Here is a 25,607-nt window from a genome sequence, read left to right on the forward strand (position 1 = left end):
AATTCTAGTTAGGTTGCCATGGTATTAACGGCCTTTTTCTATTTTGATGTTTTTCACCATGTTCGGACACAATTCGGCAATCGAAACCTTTGCCATTGTGTTCAGGAGGCAAAAACCATCCAGGAATGATCATAAAATCCATGTTAGCAAACATGTGCCAAGTAAAAGTGAGAAATTTCAAATGGGCCCTAGGACTACTAGTTCTTCATCCACATTTGTTTCTCTTTGCCTCCAGTAATGTGTAATATTTATTTATTTTTGCTTTGTTTTTGTTTACTGCCATGGCTGGCTACCGCCCCCCTCCCTCCATATTGGCCTATATTCTCTGGCCACGGGAAGGTGAAATAAATAAATAAATAAAAATAAATAAATTAGGAGTCAGGTGGTCGCTCGACGCTCGCAGAAGCGCACAAAATGAAGATGACGATGCCGGGTGAAGCCCCCCCCCCCCCCCCCCCCCTCTCTCTCTCACTCTGTCTGCGTTTCTCGCTTACCCGGTATTATTATTTTAATATTATGTCACTAACAAAGTTGAAGGGGGGGGGGGGAGGGGGGGGTCCTACCGTGACCATGGTGACAGTACCCAATAAGGCTGAGGCTATGGCCATAGGTCCATTACGTGTAAGCACAACACACCCACCCACTGGACGCTGCACAGAACTATGCCATGGATCAGCTTTTCCAACAATATTTCCATCACTTTGACCACCGTACTAGTACAAAGGCAGAAGAGACAGAGACAACCGGCTACATTGCAAGTCATTATATTGTAACGCTGCGTTTCATCAAGAGTACATGACCTGGTTATGGACAATCAGTCATGTACTCTTGGTTTCATGCACATACTCGTACACATAGTAAAGCTAAGGCAATCCTCAGACAACTGAGACTATGTGGCAACGATCCTTGTGGTGTTGAGCACTCTGGTAGGAATTCTCGGTATTGTGACTATTGTACTATCATGCATTTCCTTTACAGCCCGCCCAGTCCTTCAGTACTCAAGATCCCTGGGGCTAGCCCTTCGGCACAAACGATCTCTGGGACTGTGGATGCAGCAAGTGGCATGCATACACACAAGCAACACTGGCACACACTCATGTCTAGCCTTGCACGTACATGCGTTGCATGTACTTGCATTGGTGTAATTGAAATGCTATTCATCAGCCAGAATCATCACGGCTTTCATGTCTCCTCGAAATAATACACAGAGACTGGATATGGCCCTTTCCTATAAGACGAGACTGGCCGTTTGTATGCACTGTAATTATAGTTGAAAAAGGGAGGAAAATGGAAATAGCGTCTAGTAAAAAATTAATACTACTTGTAAAAAAATACTCTGAAGATAGGTACATTGTGCGAGATCCGGTCGAAAAAGGTCATTCACGATAGTGTGGATTGATTTCTGGACAGACGGGAACTGATAAAATAAAGGCACCGGTCCAAGCCAGCTTGGGTCATGTCAGGGTTAAAAAACTAAAAAACATCACAAGAAACAGGAGAAGGGTTGGGTCAGGCCACTGGACATAATAAAACGGTTCACTGAGGATTTGCATGCCGATGATTAGGCTCAGGCAGGAGAGGAAAAAAAACGATCAAACAAATCAAACCAGCTCTATCCATGTGGCTACAGATATCCCTGCCATCCATTCAGCAGAAGAAATAGGGTACCAAACAAGACGAGAAACATGCTGAGCGCCACACACCAGCATCAGAAGTGAGCGACACAGCGCTGCCTAAAAATAACATATTTTTTCAATACTCGGAGGCTCAGAGTATTCTGATTAAAATGTTGATAGGTACACCTGCCCCACCAAGCACTTCACCTTGAAAGAAGAATCGAAACGCAGGTAGCAACAGCGGCAGAGGGCTATCACTCGGGAAGTGGCCTAGAGGATCGACCTCCCTAGCATAGTGTTCACCCTCGTCTTACGCTGTCTTGCCAGTGCGCCCAACAAACTTATCCATGAAATGGGTGACACCGAAGAAATCAGCAATCAAGAAATAGGCCGAAGTTGGCATTATCCTGTACACGACAGAAAGACAAAGACAAACCACACAGAGCCTTCTTCACTTCAGTCAACAAGAGAAGTCACAGCAAATACAAGTTCAGTTACCAGTTGGCGTGGGAAAAACATTCCTAATATACATAAAAGATGGTTCCATTCCATGGCCTCAACTACTTACATGAAGTTGGTTGTTCCAACGAGGAACACACGCTTCTCGTTGGAACAACCAACTTCATGACTAATACCGCCGAAGTCGCAACTTCTAAGTTCAACTACATGTACTTACATGCAAATCAATACAATAGTTACTATTTGAGAGGTTCTGCTTCACGTAAATCGTAGAGAAATCACGTAAAGAATAGGTGTTTGGGTTAGAGTCACGGCTAAATGTGTTTTGGGTAGAGATTTCTACGCGGAGATGAGATTCGTTGTGGCACTGGCAAAGAAAATGTGTACGGATCTGCTGCGTAGCTTTCAAATTCAGGAGAAATTGCCAAATTCGGGACGGGGATTCCCGGTGCATATTCCACGCGATCTACCGTAATGTCGCGTATAAAAGCAGGTGCTTAGGGCCGTATAAGCCGGGGTTCAAACCATGCTTCTATTCAAAACATGCTTCTACGTCAACATCTTCAGTCTACACTGTACAGTGCACATTGTCCTGCATGTAGTGTGCACATACATGTACTTGCATGTATGCTTCTATCAAGAGTACATACCCCCCCCCCCCCCCCCCCCCCCCAGAGTGTGCAACGCCGATCCAGCTCTGCATAGGGTCTTGGTCGAGCGGAATCGGATCTTCTGATGTCATGCATACACTCCACACCAGCGCAAGGCCGGTCTCGAGGCAGGGCACCATTGTTTTTGATCCAAGAGTACCCGCGACTCCCCGGGTTCCCCTCAGATGTGTACCGTATTATGACGCAAAGATCCGATTCCGCTCGACCAAGACCCTATGCAGAGCTAGATCAGGCGTTGCACACTCTGGGGGGGTTATGTACTCTTGCTTCTATTCAAATCGTGCATCTGTGTCACGGCGCTCTTCAAAAAATCGGCTTCTATTTGAGTCCTGCTTCTATACGGGTCATGCTTTTATACGCGACACTACAGTATGCGTGAATATAGAGCAGAACAGGTTTTTGCATACATGTACGTCACGGGATTGTGAAGAGTGATCAAGGGATTCTTCACATCATGTTCTCGTAACGAAGAGCAGACCATTTCTATTATTTTAGAAAAACTGCCTGCACACACTGGTAACTTCAACACATGAGGTACAGCCCTATATTCATGCACAAACTCGCCCTCAGCATAACCACCAAATTGACGAAAGCAGAACTTACGCTTTGAGTACAACAAAGGCAAATAGGATGCGTGGCATAAGCAAGAGCTGGGCGTCAGTCAACACACTGTCGACAATGCGGCGAGATGCATACTCCGGAGTGAGCGGTGGAATGAGCCAGTCGAAACTGCAGCAAGAACAGAGAAACGCACACAGAGATTAACATTATGGCATAAGTCACATAACCGCTGCAGTGGCAAGCTGTGCGTGGTACATTGTGATAGAGTGTGACATGCCTAACAGGCTAACAGCAATACGGGTTTAAGGTCACAATCAAGCCTCACTCGCTGCACCCAAGTGATTCATTTACATTGACCCCATATGATCTTCAGTGAAAGTCAATGAAATGACAGAAATGTGCAAACCAGTAGAGCCCGATTCAACACTTGGAGACATCAAAGACCGGAGGAGACATTGGCCAACGCAGAGAAATATTGTAGGGTCACTGCTCACCGTGATGCAGCACCTTCAAACATTCCCGTCTTGACCAGGTACGGGCACACCACGGTAGTCTTCACGCCAGTCTTATTCTTAGAATGCAGTTCCATTGTCAGAGACTCGTTGAGGCCAACCGCAGCAAACTTGCTCGAGCAATAGTCGATCAGACCATTCACGCCAAAGAAGCCAGCACTAGATGCGACCGTGACAATGTGGCCATGGTTGTTCGTCAACATGAATGGCAAGAAAGCCTTGAGAGTCTGTCAACATAGAAGAGGGACACAAGAATACGCCCCACTCAGACACCTTCAGAAAGATATTAGAAAAAACAACTCCAGTCAACTTCGCTAATAAGGGACCATCGCAAAAGTTCGCAGAAGCCCCTGAAACGAAGAGCATACGTTTGGGGGGGGGGGGGGGGGGGGGGGGAGGGAGTCGGTGTCGAAAATCGCAAACCGGGCTTCAATTCAAAAAAGTATTGACGACATGTAGGAGCTGATATAGATTAGCATGCTCAAAGGATACAACTGCATAGCTCTAGCTGTTCTCGTTCTTAGATCACCCACTGCAAGGTGATATCATCGTTGCATTTATAAAGTGCTGTACATTGTTACACACTGATACAACAATGCTTGTGTAGTATATTATAATAATTATTATGTGTGAGCATCCAAGTGAAATAATGAAGCCCATATTGTGACTGTCGTTTCGTTTGAGGGGGGAGGGAGGGGGGTCAGGCCCGAAACTAACGGTCTTCGTTTCGGGGGCTTCTGCGAACTTTTGCGATGGTCCCTAACGACTGCGGATATAACGATAGAATTTCCATGCCCTGAGTAAAGTCCCAGCCGACTGTAATACACATAATGAGACTTCGGGTATAACGACTCTTCGCGAATAAGGACACTTTTCTGATGCCCCGCCGAGTGTCGTTATAAGCGAAGTTGAGTGTACAGTACAAATAGGCGTCTTGGGATCACTTATTATCTATAGCTACACATACTTTTGCGCTGGTTGCTCCCAAGCTTCCTAGCTACACGGACACATTATAGTTATACTGAAGCTACTGCATCAAATTTTTAAAAATGACTTCATCCTGGAAAACTGGACAAAGCTCGCCACTACATGTACACGTATTTCATGGTTGCATCATTCCATCCCCGGAGGATGCACCATCAATCCATCATGTGCACCAACGTCCAGCCGGGGCCTGGTGGCCACATCCACCTCCTACAGTCCTGTCGGGTGCCGAAGAACGAACAGGCTAGAATTTCACTATCAGCACAGCATACCGATGACATACACGGTGACTCGACTGCGCATAGACCATACATACATGAAAATAAGAACGGCCCAGGATACGAGGCTGACCTCCCCAATTCTTCGGAACCCGACAGTGCTGTCCTGTGTTACCACGGTGCGCACACAGGCATACATTTGAAATTCGAGTATATTTCGGGACACAAAAAAACAAGATTTCAGGACTTTTTCAGGCATATCTTCAGCCGACCAATCATAGACGCACACGCCACAGCAAACAACCGCAGCCGAAGAAGTCCAGCACTCTCGCGTATCTTCCACGTACTTGATGGCCAGAGTGCATGCACATAGTGTTGACTCTGCTGCTGTGACACGCTTGAAGTATACACTACAGTGACCATGCTGACTCTCGATCACAGGGTACAATCCATCCCCAAGCGAGCAAAAAAGAGATCTCTGCCACTACTCAAGACTTATAGACCCCTAGATTTTTTTTGAATATTTCAAAGTTGGTTTGAATCTGCGAGAAATTTCTTCAGGATATTGCTCAGGCAATCCCTCCCCCCCCCAGACCAATTTTTCCTCATATAGATTCCCAAGCGATTGGATAACAAACGCCCAATTTCGGAAATTTTATGCACAAAATGGTCACAGATTTTATGTGGTATAGATACTGGCAAGAGTGCATAAACAAGAGTATGCAACTGTGGTTAAGGGTCAGTGTGCGGCGCGCTGCCTTCATTACGTAACTTGCCTCCATCACGTTCTGAAAGCATGCACTCAAACCACAATTTCTGGTACACGCCCATCCGTTTTTGCTCGATTCGTTCCAGCACCTACGCGATCTCTAAATTTTGGCGCGTGAACTCCAGTTCCGTACGAACGTTCATGGCAAACCAGAGGGAAAGTGAGCGGTTTGATTTTCCGCAGTGCGCAAACTGCAGCTGAATGATGTCATGAAGGCAGCGCGCCGCACATCTGGCCCATAGAAAAGAGATCACAGTTGCATACTCTTGTTTATGGACTCTTGATGCTGGCCTAACGGGTTTTTGAAACCAGAGGTCTATACTTTTGAAATGCACTATAGGGTGCGTTCTAATTTTCTCTAGCTTCTCGGAGAAATATCTCCTGGAAGTTGAAGAAACAGGAAAAACTTTAGGGATGCGTCTCGAAGAATTTGGAGATCTTTTGCACATACGAAGCGCCAAAAGGAGTGACGCGAATGTAGTACGCACTATACTATATCATATATAAACCCGCAACAAAAAAGACGCTCATGATCCACAAGTGGCTTTCAGCAGTAGGTCGCATGCACTGACTCCAAAACATGGGAATCTCCAAGTTTTAGCCAGCCACCTTTGCAGCTTGGAGAGCTTTGGAGAGTCTCCTAAAATTCAGAGAGGATAATTATAAGAGCAGTTCTCCAACTTTTCCGAGAGGATCTTAGAATTCACCCTGTTGCGGAATGAGGCTGTTTTATTGAAGTTCGCATTTGCTGATGTGTACGAGTCATTGTTGCAGTCTGGTTTCAGTGGCATTGGCCTCAATGTTACTCTATTTCGTGAGAGATTGATGGCCACGTGTGGAAGCAGTGTCTCTGTACACCAAGTTGGTACAGGCTGTGTCATCGAGCGGGCGGATGGCAATACACGGCTTGCACTACATAAGGCACTTCAGCAGGCAGCACGGACTAAGCTACCACCCAGTACAGCTGATTTGACAGACACCGAGCGGCTCAAACGTATCCTCTACAGCCAAGCCGACCAATGGGCGGGGAGAAGTGACTATTCTAACTACTGTCAGATCAACATGGACGACATCGTCAGGTCCATTCACCCTGACCTGTGGAAGATTGTCTGGGAGCTAACATGCCCGCGCCGGCGCCTAGGTTCACTACACCAGGACATTCTCAGAAGTCAGTGTGGCGAGGGCGCATCCCAGGAGAAGCGGAGAATGTCAGTATTCGTTGTCATGTGCTGCCTTACTCACATCATCAACACCCAGTGTCACTACCCGCCACACGTGGTGGTCGCAGATTTCGTGGACAGCCACAGTTCCAGCTCTTTGCTACTAAAATCCCTCACGCACTTTGGAGCTTGTTGCAGCGTGGGCAGCTTGGAATGCCTGAAGGGCCATGCTATTGCTTGTCACGCAACGGGCGGATTGAAAGACCAGTTGCCGTTACATGCGTTCAACTTTACGACCATTGATAATATTGACAGAGGTGCACCTGGCAAACGGATCAGTGCAGCAAGTGAAAGGAGTGTATTCCATGGCACAAGCATACAGAATGTGGCCCCTCTTCCAGTAACGTGTAAGTCTGATAGCAGTGGTTGTTCTACATCATTGACGGACACGGACAGGTCAGCCATACGTGAAGCCTTTTTTCAGCTAAACACCTTCTTCAGCGACAGCCAACACAAGTGAAGACTTTGCGGCCCACCAAGTTCAGCTTCATCGGCCCTCACGAGCTAACGCCGTGGACCTGTCTATGGATGCACTGTGTCTGTCTGAACAGGAGAATGTTGCTACTGTCGCAGCATGTGACTGTGTTCACCAGTATATGCTGTCGTCAATGTCTAGTACTCCTGAGATGTCGCTGAAGAAGTTCTTTGCAAAGGAGCTTGGTCTGAAGGCAGAATCCCTTTCTGAGCAATCTGTGATCACACCCGTGGCCTGATCCACCCGATAGGATTGACACTATCAAGTCAATTCTGGATCAGCTGCAGGCTCTGACAATATTATGGAGCATCGCTAGATTGGCTGCTGCCATACATTGGAGACTGGCACCTACTCAAAGCACTGCGACCAGTCCTTCTAAAGATTTACTACCATGCTGGCCTAAAGGAAATGGCATCAGCAGCTGGTCACAATGGAGGAAACCTTACCGCACTTGAATGGTGTAGCTCCTTCAAGCATGCACACATCTTTCTGATGGAAGCATTTCAAGCAGTGTATCAGTACCTTCTTGAAAATGTAGCCAGATGCAGCAGAGATTCATTTTTAGCTTTCACAAGTGGTCTTGCTCACATGTGCAAGGAAGATGTAACGGCTCAGCTAAGGGTGGACTTTGTAACACAAGACTGCCTGCAGTACGTTCTGCTGTGGTTGTCAATTCCCTGTGGCCAGTGGAAACGTGTCTAAAAAACATGGAGCACCATCTAATTTGATGTTAAAACGTAATACCGGGAATTTTTTAGGTATATTTTAGGGTTTTCAAGGTCTGTGCGGACCCTGATTACAGTTAATCTGCACAGGCACGCGCCAACCTCTCCTTACCCACAGATGTGAGGTGGTGTTGACATCCATGAGCAGCTGGATTCTCTCGTCCGGTGTGTTCAGCAGGTTGGTACCGTTGACCAGCCCGGCATTGTTTATCAGAATGGTGACATCACCCACTTCCTGGCGCACCTAGTCAGTGGGTTCAGAAGATAACACCAAAAGCGAGCTTCAGTGCACCATCGTACATTCACTCAGTCAGAACAGCATAGCAATAAGACAAACAAAAACGCTGGATTTTACCCAGGATGACATCATCCCTCATGATGCCCTCCTGGGTGAAAATTCGGATACAATTTGTTTGTATGGTCTAGCCAAGGACTGTGTATATGTTGCGAGTTGGACGTTAATTGGAAAGAGAGAAACAGTGGTATCATAACGTAGTCTTATGGTTCTTATACGGTTATCCAAGGCAATAGACTGTGCACAGAAGAGAGAGAGGGGGGGGGGGGGGGGGCAGGGCACATGTGAGGTCAGTAGTCCAACTTACTTTTTCTGCGGCATCGAATACTTCCTGTCGCTTGCTGACATCCACCACATACGAAAAGATCTGCGTGTTCTTGCCGGAGCTCTTGATTTCTGCCACAACACTGTCCATCGCATTCTTATTCACGTCCCAGATGACGATGGAAGCATTCAGCTTGGCAAACTGAATTGCCATCAGCCTGCCCATACCCATTCCACCACCAGTTATCAGCACCACCTAACAACACACACATTTAAAGAATAAAAGAAAAAGGGACCAAGGAACTACAAGTATAAATCAATTATAAATTAATCCTTGGCTCTCCATCTGAGTACATTTAAATAAAATAGTGAAAAAACCAAAGACTTTCATAAACCGCACAGAGGCAACAATCAAGCAATCGGATGCTGTCATAATTATGATTGCAGGAGTTGATGAAAAGGATAACAAAAATTACAACCATCTCTGGTTTTCACAACTGCAGTGATGACGTACGGCATTGTGTAAAGCACATGATATTTACAAGGATTATAGTCATAAGTCTGAGGGACAGATTATATTTTTTCATATTATATTTCGTTGGGGAGATGAAAACGAACACTAAAAGTTTGTTCGCCATGCCAGGGTCGTGCACGGCACTCGCTAGGATTCACAGTATGGCGCAGCGGTTGCACTTGACCGCACGAGTGCAGGAGTCGGATTTCACTTGCCATCACGGTAGCATGAATGGCACAATGCTAACCACATGTAGTTGCTAACCACAGGTGCATTGACAACCATGTAGTTGCTAACCACAGATGCATTGACAAACATGTAGTTGCTAACCACAGGTGCATTGACAAGCATGTAGTTGCTAACCACAGGTGCATTGACAAACATGTAGTTGCTAACCACAGGTGCATTGACAAAGAATGTCAAGAAATTTAATAGTGCATGCTCTACATAGACAACAATGCTAATGGTTTTACCGTAATATGATCTACAGTACAGGGAAAGAACAGGGTCGGATCGTGAGAGTGATACTTCAGATTTTAGTTTCATAATTTATCTGAACAGCACTACATGTAGTAAGTTAGTTGTGCACTGCAAGGGAAAAACAATGATCAATGCATTGAAAGAAATACACACCACCAGCACACTATATCTACAGTGAAACTCAGGTACTAGAATCTACAGCACTGATCAGTACGTACTTCTCCAGCCACATCCTTCTTAGATTTGGGAAGGAGCCATTTCAGCGGCGAGAAAACAAACGTGAGAAACAGCAACTTGACGAAGAAGGAGATGAATTCAAAGAATAGGCGGATTGCCTGCAACATTTTTGATTCGGATCACACCACGTCTTTCCTCTTTAGTTAGCACTAGCAGACTATGATTCAGGATTTTTACTTGTAGACACAGCTCAAAGATCTACCAGACAATTTGACATCTAACTCTCTACCTCTCTGGGAGAACAGCGTCAAGACGACTTTGTCACTACAACCTGGCGAATATGTTGAGCACACTACACATCTTGCTCAGTATTGACCCTTGTCTGTCAAAAACTTGGAAAATCTCTGAAGTCGGATCTGCTGTCATCAAACAAGCTAGCTGCATGCACAAGATCAATACAAGACTCACAGTCACCGAGTCACCGCCGGTCACCTCGTCCTTGCAGTTGCATCATAATCCATGAATGCATGATGTCAGGTGGGCCGCGGGCATGCGCAATTGCGCATGCGGCACGTGCCTCGTCTGACGTCACGTATACTACTACGTCGTTCACACTCACAGAGGTCATCAGACGTTACCAGTGGTTACGTTGACAGTTCAACGACGACGGACTGACGTTCCAGAAAGGGACCAAATCCGATACTAGTATCCGGGAAATTCAAAATAATTCAAAAAATGCTGTTGCCGGTTTCGGTTGCAACCAGAGCTGGGCGGCTTCTTTGCAACAAGGAGAACGTTTCTTGTAGAGAAGAGGGAGATTTTTGGGATTGAAAAACCTTGTGTAGTTCTAGGTAAAGAGGAAATCCGAGCCTTTTTACCACTTGGCTCGTCTCCAATTTCTGTCGTAGCAGCTGTTATGGATATTCTGGATAGTTCCTGTGTCTCAACCAACTCAGCTGTCAGAATAAACATCTACGAGAAGCTGTCCTCCATGGGAGTGGCGCTCCCAGATGAAGGAACGCTACATCTTCGGTCCTCTTTAGAGGATTCTTCAATAACATCTCCGGTGACCACTCCAAAGCCTAAGAAGAGACGAGTAAGTAGCATCTCCCGTTTCGAATCCGATTTTGTTCAATCGCCAGCTGCTTTCGCAAAGTTTGCTCCAACATACAATGTATGCCGTGGAGCGGAGTGAAGTCTCCGTGTGTCAATCTGTTGAATACATGTAATCGGCGGACATACCGAATGTAATCGTGCGGGTTGCCTGTACTCGGGTACTTGTCTTTCATCCAATCAGTTCAGCTGCAAATCGAGACCCTCTGCAATTATTTGAATCTGGAGTTCCAACTCGGGACATCCGCTGAGCGCTGGTGGATGATTGGGTGTTTCTCTTTCCCAAGGGTTTACATGAAAGTCCATGCATGGGATGTGTGTTTTTTGCATTCTGCAAGTCATTGAAATGGGGTGAAAGAATTATTTGCGATGGGCAAGAATCTCTGCTGATTTCTTGTTCTACTCTTTCTTATCTTGTATTTAAATAATCGACGTGGAGACAACAATTTTATAATAGCAATAAAGAGAACAAATTCTGCAGTCATCGCCACGCTACAACGAAGTCATGAAAGTTTACCAGAATTAATTTTCTTGTCACATTCATCAGTGGAAAGTCGTGACTGAAGAGTAACCATGCTGAACAATGATTAAATATACATTCAATGATGTGTTACGAGAACAAAATACAGTGCCAAAATAGAATGAGGGAAGGTGAGACAATAGAAGTGAAGTGAGAGCTAAGTGCAACGGCGGGTGAGAAACTATTAATTATAACGCTTGTATTTCTTACTATTTCTTGTGATTGTATAAATGGCACACCCAGAGCCTAGGCTCAGTGCAGTGTTGGTAGACACTGGTGTTCTGCAGCTTTGGTGTGATCATCAGTTGAATGTTCATTCAGTGTGGCATGACTTATGATCGTGTGGCATGACTTATGATCATGGGTCATGGGACAGGATATCATATAGCGCCTCACCGTCACGGTAGATGATAAATAGGATGAAGGAAACATGGACAAACCTGTAAAGTAAAATGTCGGTGCACCGACTGCCATCGTCATTACTCTTTGCTTTCTTGTACACGTGTGCAAGCCTTGAAACTCTCTTTCTAATCACAGGAAAATGTACATCATTACTGTTCAAGCTGCGACGCTGTTCTGATTGGACATCATGTCACATGCACTTGATACAGCTATACACACATTCTCAATTAATGAAAATACAATGTGGTGTGCAATCACCGAAATAGCCTGCAGTATGAACATAAAATCCATCATCAAAAGTTTGGCTGTAGGTGCACCCCTCCCCTTCCAGGTTTCGCAAGGTCTGAACTGATCTGTCCCTGCACATTTCCATATACGAAGCACAGCGTGCACTTGGAATTTTAGAGCCTAAAGCATCATGCTATCTACTGTTGTGGACATGGAAATCCGGTCACACGTCTAGCGGCCCCATGGCGCTGGCCATGCAGCCGTGGATAAACGGTGCACACATGCATTTTTATGCGCTGCAGCGCGCTGGGCGCATCGGATCAACATGTGCACTGCATGCGCGCAGCGGTCTGTACACGCTGAGGGCGCCGGCCCCGGTCAATCGACTGGATTTCCATGTCCGCTATAGTATGTGTACACGTGTGGTCCCAGAAAATACGACAGTCATTACTCAGATAACAACATGTTAGATGCGGTGTGTGTGTGTGCCGTACCACTATGGAGCTGTGTCAAAGAGAGTTGCTGTGGAGGGCAAAGTGCAATGCTACTTGCCCTATATCACGTGAAAGAAAAGTAGAACCCGGAAAGGTTAAGGCGGCTCGAAAAGAGTGCTCCATGTCCAAAGCCATACCGGGTCTCATCAAAGCAATTTTTCTGTTGATTGTGCATGGATTCTAGAATACAGTGTGAGCTGTAACTTTCCTGTCCTGCTACTTGAAAAGAGAGTAATGCTTCTCAACTGGTTCTGCACCTTTGCCTGTTTGATAATGTTCATGTGCAGATGACCGTGAACGAGCGTGAGTGCTGTTTTGGCGTGGCCCTCCCCGAAACGAATCACCTGGCAATGGTGAGACTGGACGAGAAGACCACAGCACGAGTGCCAGGGTAAGAACTGCACCACAGTCACTGATGCCTGTCTCGCTATCTGGTTTCATCTTGCCACTAACGCCTGATTTCGAATGTACATGTGCATGGTTGTGATCACCAGGTGCAGGCTGCAGGTCACTTGCAGGTCACTTGTATGCATTTCTTCTACATACATACATGTATACAGTCATGTACATGTATACACTGACTGCACTCTTGATAAGTTGATATATTCTATTGTGCAATGCTACACTGCATGACTTGGTCATCTGCTAGGACGTACCACGCACACGGGCAGGCTGCTGGCGTGTGTGCTCTGCGTGTCGGCTGGATCGTCGATTGAGACACTGCACGGGCTTAGCAGTGTTTTCCCCCCACATGGCTACTGTTTGTGCTTACTGCAGAGCGCTGGTGACAATGGTGGAGTTTCTTGAGGAGCACATACAAATGGAGGGCATTTTTCGCAAGACCGGCTCCCTACCTCGTCAGAAGCAGTTGCGGGTGAGCTCTCTTTCGTGCCTCAATGTTGAAATCTGATGCTGCATTGCAGGGTCTCACGACCATAGCAGAGACACTTGGCACTAAACGCAGACTCAATTGTAACAATTTAACAAACGCATAATGTCAGTATATGTTGCCGGGTGATTGCTTGTACGGTATGTGTGTTTTATCCATGAAACCTGAAAACTGTGGTCAAACATCTCGCATTCTATGACACAATATTATTCTGGTGTTTTTTGCACGTTGAAGATTTACACGAACTCATATAACCTGTGCACTTTGCACATCACTATAAAATTCCACGGGGCCTATTGTTTACATTCCGCCTTCCACGCTTTCTCCGGTGCAGTGACTATCCAGTGCTAACCCTGTTGTGTTTTGCCTGCTCGGCACAGGTTCAACTTTGCCGGGAGTGTTATTTGCAGGAAGATGCATCGGCCCACGATATTGCAAACCTCCTGAAGGTCTACTTCCGTGAGCTGCCCATCTGCCTCTTCTTAAATCAGCTGCTGAGTTCGTTTATTTTCGTCGCTCACAATTTCCAGCACTCGCCGACGCTGATGGATCGACTACTGCTGGACTTGTGTTTGCTGTTGCCGGAAAGTCATCAGTTTGTCCTCCAGTACACATTACAGTAAGCACCGGTGTATGCATCTGCAAAACTCTTTGTTGGTATTTGGCTCTTCACGGCCGGGGCAAGCGACAGCATGTCACAATAATCACGTTTATATAGGCTGCATTGTGTTGGCGTCTTCTCTCCAGGGCTGAGAATTGTTCTAGCATATAGATACTAAGTACTGTACTGTGCATTGCAGAAGTGCTCTGTGGGGTCTTCTGGCAAGAAATCCGTACTGAAATCTTCACACAGCTTTTACCAGGCTGGTGTGTCCAGTACAGTACTGAGTAAAGAGAGAGATTTTGCAGAGCGAACGTTCGCGCGAATTTTCGTTTGACGTCACGAAAAGCGAAACTTCGTGCGAACGTTTGCAGTTTTGAACGCGAAAGTTGCAGGAAACGCGAAACAAACTTTCGCAGTAATTTTCGCTCTTTGTGGACCGCTGGTCAGCCTGGTGCACGGTGAGCGACCCTCAATCTTCATGTTTGTGCTGGATCTCTACTCTTGGCTTGGTCCGCGAGTGCTAGCTTCCCGATACTTTTGGCAGCCCGTGTTGTTTCATCTCCAGAACCATCTCCGATCTCCTGCTTGCTCGTCTTCTCACTGCTCAGAATCGGTTACATCAATGATGCCTTTTTGAATCTCAGGTGTTGATGCGCAAGATTACGGCACAAGCCAACCCGGCCCGTTTGTCTGTGGGTCTCCGGCCATGGACAACGTAGTCAAAGAGCTCTCGTCTCAGGCCGTGACTCAGGCAGGGTACCTGGTGCGCGTGCCGCCACTCGCGACAAACAAATAATCGGATGGAGAACACTTCTCAAAAACAAGCGAGTGCACACGAAATTTTCTTGGAGCGAGAAACATGCAAACATTCGCAGTAATTTTCGCTCTTTGTGGACTGTTCGTGTGCGGTGAGCCACCCTCAATCCTCATGTTTGTGCTTGATCTCTACTCTTGGCTTGGTCCGCGGGTGCTAGCTTTCCTATACTTGTGGCAGCCCGTGTTGCTTCATCTCCGGAACCATCCCCGATCTCCTGCCTGCTCGTCTTCTCACTGCACAGAGTCGGTTACATCAACAATGCCTTTTTGAATTTCAGGTGTTGATGCGCCAGATTACGGCACAAGCCAACCCGTTTGTCTGTGAGTCTCCGGCCATGGACAAGGTAGTCAAAGAGCTCTCGTCTCAGGCCATGACTCAGGGTGCCGTCACTCGCAACAACAAAATAATCGGATGAAGACCACTTCTCAAACAAGCGAGTGCACGCGAAAATTCCTTGGAGCGAAAAACATGCAAAACACAAATTTCGCGCCAACGTTCGCAATAGTTTTCGCAACCCGGAACGCGAAAATCATTGCGAACGTTCGCTCTGCAAAACCTCTCTAAGGATTGCTTGGGTGGTGGCTTGGTGAACTTGCTGTGTATGGTGGAGTGCAGTCTGAAATACATTGAACTCTCTTCATGGCCTCACATTGCACTATGGCCCACACAGAGTCAGGTGCAAGCAGCCAGATCAGGCGAGGTTGAAGGAGTTCCCCTTAGATCGGGATGTGCTTTTGAACTCGGTATCAATGCGCGGATGGCGTAAATTTCTGAGACGAATATTGCCTTTTCACCTTTCCAGGTTTTTCTACAGGGTATCGCGGGAGTCAGAAAGCAATCTCATGGATCTTGACAACCTAGCCGTGGTACTAACACCCAATCTCATGCCATCGATGGACGCTGCGTGTCCAGACTTGGAACTCAGAACAACGGTCGTAAAGATCCTTATTCGCCAATCGCGGTGGCTATCACGACGGAGGCGCGAGGTCCTGCGCGGAAATCTCGACCGCGTTCAGTCTCTTTCGAGTCTGAAGAGCGGTACTAGTGAGGATTCCATGTCGCACAAAGCCAGGAAAATCCGACGACGACCATCTTTCAAAGGTACGTTATCTTACTTACTGGGGTAGCTTTAATTTTCTGCGTCCGTGCCGTGATCTCTAGGGTCAGAAGTGGTGTTTACAAGTAAGTGCAATGACCTCTAGGGCCAGGGGTGGTGTGTAAGCGCAATGCATGCAGCTATTATTCTGACTTGGTGTACTGTTGTGCGAGATTGCAAGGGAAGGAGACTTTATTGTAAAAAATATATAAAAAAGGACCAAGGACCTACAAGCTACGCTATAATGTCCACTAACACCGCCAGTTACTTAACAATGAGCTCATGCGATAACATCGCACGGCACTGACACTTTTCTTTACTATAAGTTAATCCTTGGCTCTCCATCCAAACGAGACTTTGTGATAATTTCTTTTGTTGTTGACTTTTTCTCTCGCTCCATCCAGATCTCGGCCACATGGCGATACGAAAAGGGTACGTCCATAAATCCATAATTAGACTTGTTTCTCAGGATTGATTGGTAGGAGTTGCATTTGCCCCATGATCCTAGAGGTTGGTTGTATTCCTGCTGATTCAGAAACGTCTAATCTGACTGACCCTCGTGCAAATATTATCGATCGGTAGTGTTCATATTAAATGAATTTACTTTTGATCAACTCACGCCAACTAAGAGACTCTGATCCGCCAGGTCTCCTGTGTGTATGTGGATACAGTTATAATAATCTTCGAATAGCAATGAGCAATGAGTTCTGTATCGTACAAACCTTCCAAGTTGGAAAGCCGTTGTTGTGTGCACCCAAGATATGCTACAGCTAACCGTGGAATGGCAATCCCAGTTGTCAATGTCATGCAAAGTCATTGCATGATCTGATCGCCAAGCATTCGGTTCGGACATTTATCATTTAATCATTTGTCTCTCCTCTCTTCCTGAAATTGATTCGTTTGCATTTTCTCTTCGTGTGCTGGTGTTGATATTGTAGAAAAGCTCTGGCAGCTGAGAACCCCTTAAGACGGAAAGAAACATTCAAGGAGAAGAAACCATCGTTGCTGCCTGAAATTCTGAAGCCGAAGAAAACTCTTATTCGGCGCCGATCTCTACGGCTTGCGACTGCTCTTGGAGTCAGCTCACGACTGAATGTGCCAGATCTAAACTCTTCGCAGCCCGATCCAGCCCGATGAGTATGAATTGATACTGATCAAAGTGATTTCACGGCATTCTGTTGACTACAACCTGGCCAGGTGGCACGTGTTCTGCATGACTTTGCCTTGACCAAGATAGCTTGTGTTCTGGCCGGAGGGCCGTCGACATTTTTCCAAGCTGATGTGTCCCCGCAAGTGGCGCTGCTTAGTAAAAGCGATGGCGAAGTGCAAGGGCTGTGACTGTTGCCGAGTGAGCAAGATGCTCGATCTCGCATTAGTGGCTATGTTGTCTTCTCTGGACTGCTTTCTTTCGGTTTGGCTGCTGTTGCTGCAGTTGCGGCTACTTCTTTGAAGTACATGAGAAATATTCGTACTTAGATCTTCTAAACGTTGTACATAATTATGTCTTAGTGTTCTTAGCCTATTTGTTACTCATCCAATAGATTTAGTGCTTGATGTAGGCATATTTTCATTTTGTTTCTTTCTATGATGAAAACTATCGCGCCATGCAAAAGCATCCAACCACATGAGATTGTAACGTTATAATTATGTTTTTACCCTTTCTCAGACCCCCTCCAACTTGTGCCTTCTGCATCCAACCTCTTTTTACTACCGCGGTACCTGTACAAGTTCAGTGTGCACTTTACTGCCTGCCTTGCGATTTTTTATTTTGCTTTTCACCTGGGAGTGGTGGAATACTCCCGCCTTGCTTATCACCATGCGAAAAAAAAATTGTCACGATGTGTCCATGAAAATTGTTCATGCACCATCAGTTTCATACCATTTTCATTTTTCATATTGTGCTATCAGCAATGGATCAGTACCTTCCCACATTGAGCCTAGCCAGACTCCCATAATTATTATATATATAATAATATTTCCCCGCTGTTACGCCTACACTGTAAAATGAAAGCCGAGGGAACAAAAGCTCTGAATGGAAAACTTCTCCTTCCCAACATGTGTGCCTAGGTATTTCCTGTCCTAACGCTATACATGATACTGTATCAGTAAGGCCGAACAACAGAGTAAGACTTCGTGTCTGAGTTTCACTGGCTTTAGAGTGAGGGATAGGTGCCTTTGTTTCGTTTTAGTGGAGTGGTTAATTAACTCTAGGGGCTCCCGTAAGGAGACCATACGTCTGCGGGAAACACCCTAGTAAAATAAAAGTTAATGGAAATTTCGGTATAAAGTACATGTCTCCATGATTATCATCACATACTGTGTACTGTGTATGAGATAAACAAGAGTTTAGTGAGTGGGTTTTGTAGTAACTGTACATGAAAGCAAGAGCCCATAACCCCAGGGGTTATGGGCTCTTGATGGAAGTCATCAGCACATGAGCACCTTGTACATGTATCTCATCCTGATTGATGCAAGATGTACTGGAGTATTCTGATTCCTGTTTCACTGTTTTCAGCTATGTGCACCCTGATTATTATAGTGTTCTGTCCCCTGGAGTTTAGAACATCCTGCGGAATGTTGCAGAAAAGGTCGAGAAACTTATTTTTTCTGCAAATTTATGATGTGATCCACAGCCAAACCAGCCTGATCATGACGTTCAAAGTACACTTCCGGTCGTTTCCTTTTTTTTCAACTCAGGATTTCAAATAGTTTTGGTTTTTAAAATTGTTATAGGCCCTTTCAAAACTATAGACGCGTAGTGTTTTGCAAAATTCGATGGGATTTATTTAAATATTAGGCCAAACTGAGGAAGGTGTGTGGTTCGACTAACATGGACATTTTTTTTACGGGCGGGCGGGCGGATTTTTTTAAAATATATTTTTAGTACATGTAAATACACTGTACTGCCAGACACCCAGTACATCGGCATTATTACGCAGTGTTATGCCATACATGTTGTATAAAGGGATCACTGGCTAATACTTTGAAACATTGTGTGGCAGAAATAAAAAGTAAGTTCGGGAACTACTTCGAAGTACAAATTGTACAATGTACCGGTACATGTATTGCTAGTTTGGTGTCGGCGTGCACGAATACATGGGCTTTTTTCATCGACGCTTCCTGTGCTTGCACACATGGAGCAGCAACTTACAGGTACAGGTGAAATATCGTTCCCACACGAGGAAAGTGCAATCTCGTCTATCCTTCATCCCAAAACAGAAGGCCGTCCTTAATCTGGAACGAGGCAATCACTCTCAACCGGACGGTCACTTCAAAATAAGTCTCGCCAGTCTGCCGGTGGTCGTATCGAGTAGAGTCTACTACCAGCACAAGGCAGCAGTCGTACCACTCACTGCACTGCACTGCAGTACAACTACAAGTCAAGTCCAAAAGGAGCCGCCTGCGTCCGCAGACTCACGCTGCACAGCACGTAGACGTGGACGTGTTCAGTCCACGTACGTCAGTCACACGACAGCCCGCCGAAAAAAAAGTTACGGTCGGGCTGAAAAATGTACGGTCGGTCGGGTGAGTCGAACCACAGACCTTTTTCAGTGTGGCCTTATTAGTTTTTTCTCCAGATTCCGTCTCTGCATCGCTTCAAGGGGAAGTTAAGGCAAAAATTAAAATTTCACCAGTTGTAGTCTTCGGGGTGCTGAGTCGAATGGTCTTGGTCCGAGGAAGCTGAGACGCTCCCTTCCTACTTGAATCCCAATCGAACTCGCACACTTCCACCGAAACTGGGTGACTGCGCCCTACTAGATGGGGATTTGTATGCAAAATGTCACTAAAAGCGCCATTTCGTTCTTATAAAAGCACGGATGACCGCGATTGGCCCATATGTTGTAGTCTTTTGGACGCTGAGTCGACTGGTTTTGGTCCGAAAAGGCTGCGATGCAGCGTTCCTCCTTTATTCCCAATCGAACATGGTTGAAGAAGCGGTCACGTGCTCTTGGGTGCCCAAATCACCTGGTCACCACGCCAGCAGGCGACAACTTTCACACCAAGGTTCAACTCGAGTTCAACTCGAGTGACAGGACTGCACCCAAAAAAGGTCAAACAGGCTAGTAAGTTGTACCCTGCAGGCACGGTGACCAGGTGACTGGTGTACGCAGGAGCACGTGACCACTTGTTCGACCATGTTCGATTGGGAATAAAGGAGGAACACTGCATCGCAGCCTTTTCGGACCAAAACCAGTCGACTCAGCGTCCAAAAGCCTACAACATATGGGCCAATCGCGGTCATCCGTGCTTTTATAAGAACGAAATGGCGCTTTTAGTGACATTTTGCATACAAATCCCCATCTAGTAGGGCGCAGTCACCCAGTTTCGGTGGAAGTGCGCGAGTTCGATTGGGATTCAAGTAGGAAGGGAGCGTCTCAGCTTCCTCGGACCAAGACCATTCGACTCAGCACCCCGAAGACTACAACTGGTGAAATTTTAATTTTTGCCTTAACTTCCCCTTTCACAATTCTGGCTATATACTTTGTTTTCGCTACAATTGAAGTTTATTTTTAGGCCAGGTTTTCCGGTTTTACATGTAATTTTTGTTTTGAAGGGTTTGACCAGTTTGTTTCGGATTTTTGCTCCTGCTGAGACAGTGCTGCGCCCAGACCATCGCGGGTGCATTTTTGTACGGGTCCTGGTAGCCTCGTGGTTTCGATCCGTGATTTCCAGTACAAGTGTGGGGTATTCGAATCCCATCACGCCTCCTGCCTTTTTTTCTCTTCTTTTCTGCATGTTTTGGATCTTGTTGGGTGAAATACAGTAGAGATGATAATTATATGTTCTCTTTTTGATTTGATTTGAGCCTCCCTGTTCCCTTCGCCTGACACGACGAGTGACAGTGGTTTCACTCATGCCAGTTGCAAGGTGAGTTCGACGACGAGGATTTCGGATACTCAAGCGTCAATCAAAATCCAGCTCTTGTTCGAAGATACAATGAACACGACTAATCATATCTTTCTCGGCATCACTGAGATTCTTACGGGCCTTGGAAGCCATTACAGTCAGGCACTCAGAAAATGCAAGCAAGAAGAAGATTCATTTGAGACTTTCATTTCTTTTGAGACTTTCCTCACACCTTTTCATTTGCGGCTTTGCGTGTTTTGCATCTTTTGTATTTCCCGCGGCGACGAAGAAAAACCTGAAAAACACATCTGCAAACCAGAAAACACTCATGCAAAACTCAAGGCTGTCGTGCGCTACAGTACGTACGGCTCGTACGTATGAGTTCACGCGTCTATAGTTTTGAAATGGACTGTAAGGGCAACGCACTTTGGAGCAGTTGCGGAGATTCTTACATTATACTCATTTTCCTTGCAGCCACATAATTTGCAGCGGTTGGCGCAGAATTATGATTTTGTCACAGAATTCATGAGGACAGATTATACCCGCGGGGTAGTTGTATCACACCTAGCTGGAGGTGTTCTAGCTGACTACTGGTCAGGCCAAAACTGCCAGAACCGTATGCCATCTTTCCTCTTCAAAGTGCCTCCTTGCAGGGCCACCTCTCCATATTTGTAGGTGTTGTTTTCCTTCCGATGAACTGTCCTATTACGTTCACTCAGTAGCACCGGTATACATGTAGCCACCATTGCGGCATGGCATCCTATTTGCAATTTCATTGCTGGGCCCGGCGGCGTTGATTCCGGCCGGCTTACTCAAGTTTTGGTTTTTGCATGCAAATCCAGGCCCATTGTGGTCAAGCCGTGGCCGGACCAACTTTTTGGACACTCAAGATTGTGCCGGTTTACTGTTGAGGAGATCATAATGTATACCCGGTAACCCCCACATCATACACACTACACAGACTCAAGTGAAAGTATGAAAGGCTAGACGGTTAATTATGGTCAGACCAATCAAAAGCTGCTTCCGTCGGTCCTGGAATCAGGGAGTCGTACTCACACCTGGTTTGGGTACGACTCCCTGATGCGAATTCATCTAGCCCCTCCCCATTCCACTGCCATTTTGTTGAGCATTCTTGCTCGTTTGGTTTTGTTCCAACTCACATTCAATGGGCGCTTTCGATTACACGCATTTCGGTCAATGCTAGAATTAGTTATTGTTGATGCACAGTTCGATTACACAAAAAGTGACAAATTCCGTCGTTAGAATTGATTTTATCCAATTCTGTCGAATCCGTCAATTCTGAAGAGAGGGCGGAATTTCTCTAATTCTGGCGCCAGAATTGCACAGTCGCTGTGTTACCGGTCTGGTCATGACTCAAGCGCGCGAAGAGCCTCCCTGGCCGGTGTGTGCGCGATACTGGGTCCACGTGCGCACGCGGGAGGGCGTACGTGATCTCTTTTTACGATTCATCAATTATTTTGTTTGTGACATGACATGAAAAAAATGCGTTGTGAATTCCAGTCGTTCATTTACAAGGCCGGAATCCGCTCATTCCAGAATTTAAAAAAACAGTTCCAGAATTGTGTAAACGTGTAATCGAAAGCGCCCAATGAAATCAGTCAACCAAGCTGCTTAGCAACACTCACTGTCTTTGCCGTAACGTTATAACGTCATCGTCGGTGCCAATGTGGTAACCATGGTAACGCGGAAGGCCGGAGTTGTAGCTAAATGTACAACACTGCACTTATCACTATAGTATAAATCAGCAAGTGCGCTGCAAGCCAACACGTCAGTAAACTGGCGATCACGATCATCAGCAATCCGAAGTCCATCGTGATCCAACACACTATACACTGTAGTAGTAGTATGGGGCGTCGTCAAAATGATTATCACCGCTTGAGGACTACCGATAGGCGATACCAATACCTCTAGCTGCTTCATGATTCAAGTATGTTCAACCGCCAAGCTGGGAAAAAGTCGCTGGCCTGGGGAGTGGCTGTGACTGAGTGATGGAGTCCTTCCTACATGTGTTGTAGTTCCAAGCAAGCTTCATGCTTTTACTCCTCCATTTCGGAGGCACATTTCAGATACTTACTACATTTCAGATAGGTACATTTACTTCACTTTAAAATATGGCCCTATGGCCCAGTATGGGTACATGTCAGATACAACATTGTACAATCATTGTACATTTAGGTTGGCGTCCTGTATTTTCACATAAGGAGACATTTCAGATAGGTACATTTCAGATAGGTACATTTCAGATAGGTACATTTCAGATTATTGAATATTGTAGAACTGAGTGGAGTGAGTGGAGTGTGGGTCAAGTTACAGTAACGACGTAACTCGTTACGTTACAGTCATCACATGCACGTGGTCATAACAACACGTCAGTGGCTTCTGCTACATGTAGCATCGCTATCATCGTCTCCGGCAATGGGTGTCGAAAGTCGACTCAACTCTCAAGTCAAGGTCAAGCCTCTCAAAGCCAAGGTCAAGGACGGTGGTCAGTCGTCGCCTTCTTTTCTGTTGCAAATCTTCGTAGTCGTAACCAGTGGTAACGTGACTTGTCGACTAGATCACTGTCTGTGCTGTGGTGTCGACGTTCGTGATCATGTGGCAGCTTGGTGTGAGTGCAGAGTTTGGATCGGCCAAGAGCGCGCAATGACTTATGTGGTGGTGTGGTGTATTGGATTCCATAATGGCCGGCCGGGTCGTCGCTACTTCTTCTCAGCTTGATGTTGCGCTACATACACAGCTAGCGTTGATCTACATTCGAGTATGACATCGCTCGCGCAATTGCCCACAGGTACACATGGTACATGCCACCCAACTCAGGACTAGTCGGCTGTACACTACAAACTCTATCACAGTATCAGTATCACTATCAGTTCACTGCAATACTGCCAATTATTAGTACTACAGCTAGCTGGCTCTATTTTAGTCTACCTGCTGCTATTAGTAGTATTACTATTACCAGTGTTGCTACATGTAGCGCCCGTGGCCGTGGGATGTCCTGGACCTAAGCCAAGCGCACTGATCTTGCTTCTTAGCCTAAGCCAAGGCAACAAACCGCAGAGCTCAGCCAACCAGCGACATACATAATTCTAGAGAACGTCTCTGAGTCTGAGTCATCAGAGTCAGACTCAGAGTCGGTTCTTCGCAACACTCCACTGCGGACCTACTTGGTAGAGTCTACATAAAGGTAGCATGGCTAGCGCAGATAGTAGTAAGCTACTTCGACGACGTAATGACTACATGACGGTATAATGGTCGTTGTTTTTCCACAATTCCTAACTGTGCTTGGGTTGCTGTAGCGACGTCCGTCCTCCCCCAGAATCCACTAGCGCACTGCGGAGCCGAAAAGTGCTCAAACTGCAGGGGAGCTAGCGGCAGCTTAGTTTGGTGGATGCTGAAGTCGAGTGGGTCAAGCGCAAAACTGTGCCTTCCTAATCCTACTTGTACCTTTCTGTTCGGCTGGCTTCGGCTAGTAGTAACGGTCTTTTTATTTGTGGAGTTGCCAGTTTCGCGGCTGACACGCCACACATGGTGCACACCTGTACCTGGTGGAGTGCTACCATAATATTAATTTTCTCTTCGGGCGACGACTGTAGCCAGTGCACCGCTGACGCTGGCAGGCAATAGTCGGTGCAAACTTTCCGCTGGGACATTGCTGAGCGGTCCTTTGCAGGGTCGAGAACAGGATTTGAGAGAGGAAGCAGAGGCTGAGAAAATACCAACCTGTCTTTTGCTGGAACGAAAAGGAGAGATGACAACAAGGACACACGCGGAGAACAGTAGTCTGTAGTCGACCGTGTTATTCGCCAGTCCTCCGCTTCCTGAAGTTCACCGGACGTGAGTCGAACTTGAAGCTATGGAGCCGGTTGACAACCTCGGCACAGGTGAGAGATGAGAATCCTCTGTGCTCCGCGGACAGTGTTCACTACTGTCCGGAAATTTATAGAAGTAACAACATCGCCTAACCGCCTGGGCGAAGTAATAGGATGAGGTTGCGAGAAAACCTAGGGGCGATGATATGTGCGTTCTTCGTATTTTTCGTGGTTGCCCAGCCTTCCCATTGCTACAAGCAATCATGACTGTCTTGGTTGTTGTGTGTATGTGAGTACAGAACAGCCTGAGAAGAACAAGGACAACCAAGGCTTGTTTGCTGCTACTTCAAGTTTCATTGTTTCATGAAACTTGAAGTAGCCGCAGCAAACAAGCCTTGGTTGTCCTTGTTGTTCTGTTCTATATTACGCTCTCCGCTCTGCCTCCGTGGTGCTGAGCAGTGAGCACTGTCAGCACACTGTCACTGGGTACATCCTCCTGTGTGTATGTGATTATGTAGAGTTAAAGCTTACCGTACTCAATTGATTAGAAGCCCCTCTCGAATAAAAGCCCCTCTTGAACAATAGCCCCCCTACAAGGACTGTTTGGAAAAATACAAGCCCTTCTCTCGAATAGAAGCCCTACTATTCGCAAAGCATGGGGTAACCAGGTAGTGCCATGTATGAAAGTCAAGTGTGCAAAAAGCATCTCGTGCATATGTTCATATTGGTACATGTCCTGGTCGACGTAGCAACTAACTCGGTCTCGAGTCGCTATGAATATGAAAGTTTTAGAGATTCGATTGGAATACTGGTATGGCATGAAACA

At 46.2% G+C, this 25,607-nt stretch overlaps 3 protein-coding genes across 6 annotated transcripts in view; 2 read left to right on the forward strand and 1 right to left on the reverse strand.

Moving 5' to 3' along the window:
- Positions 1–1,099: 1,099 nt before the first annotated feature.
- On the reverse strand, positions 1,100–10,316 carry LOC135805484 (epidermal retinol dehydrogenase 2-like). Its single transcript, XM_065319520.1, has 6 exons — positions 9,982–10,316; positions 8,813–9,025; positions 8,323–8,454; positions 3,802–4,046; positions 3,350–3,475; positions 1,100–2,023 (listed from the first exon to the last, which is right to left on the reverse strand). The coding sequence occupies exons 1-6, from the start codon at positions 10,105–10,107 to the stop codon at positions 1,927–1,929; spliced, it is 939 nt and encodes a 312-aa protein (XP_065175592.1). The 5' UTR covers positions 10,108–10,316; the 3' UTR covers positions 1,100–1,926.
- Positions 10,317–10,668: 352 nt separating this feature from the next.
- LOC135805485 (rho GTPase-activating protein 11A-like) lies at positions 10,669–18,143 on the forward strand. The gene is made up of 7 exons (XM_065319521.1): positions 10,669–11,036; positions 12,985–13,088; positions 13,475–13,571; positions 13,967–14,205; positions 15,810–16,108; positions 16,508–16,535; positions 17,042–18,143. Exons 1-7 carry the CDS (start codon positions 10,857–10,859, stop codon positions 17,238–17,240), a joined length of 1,146 nt encoding a protein of 381 aa, XP_065175593.1. The 5' UTR covers positions 10,669–10,856; the 3' UTR covers positions 17,241–18,143.
- Positions 18,144–24,188: 6,045 nt separating this feature from the next.
- The window catches only part of LOC135805487 (uncharacterized), a 135,684-nt gene continuing 134,265 nt past the window's right edge, over positions 24,189–25,607 (forward strand). For all 4 annotated transcript variants that reach the window (XR_010551146.1, XM_065319522.1, XM_065319524.1 and 1 more), the window contains exon 1: positions 24,189–24,853. Coding sequence is in view for 3 of the 4 variants with exons in the window: in XM_065319522.1 (XP_065175594.1) it covers positions 24,826–24,853 (28 nt within the window). In the remaining variant the exon portion in view is untranslated. The remainder of the gene's footprint in view (positions 24,854–25,607) is intronic.

The sequence above is a fragment of the Sycon ciliatum genome, chromosome 1 (assembly GCF_964019385.1).
Source record: "Sycon ciliatum chromosome 1, ocSycCili1.1, whole genome shotgun sequence".
Taxonomy (NCBI): Eukaryota; Metazoa; Porifera; class Calcarea; order Leucosolenida; family Sycettidae; genus Sycon; species Sycon ciliatum.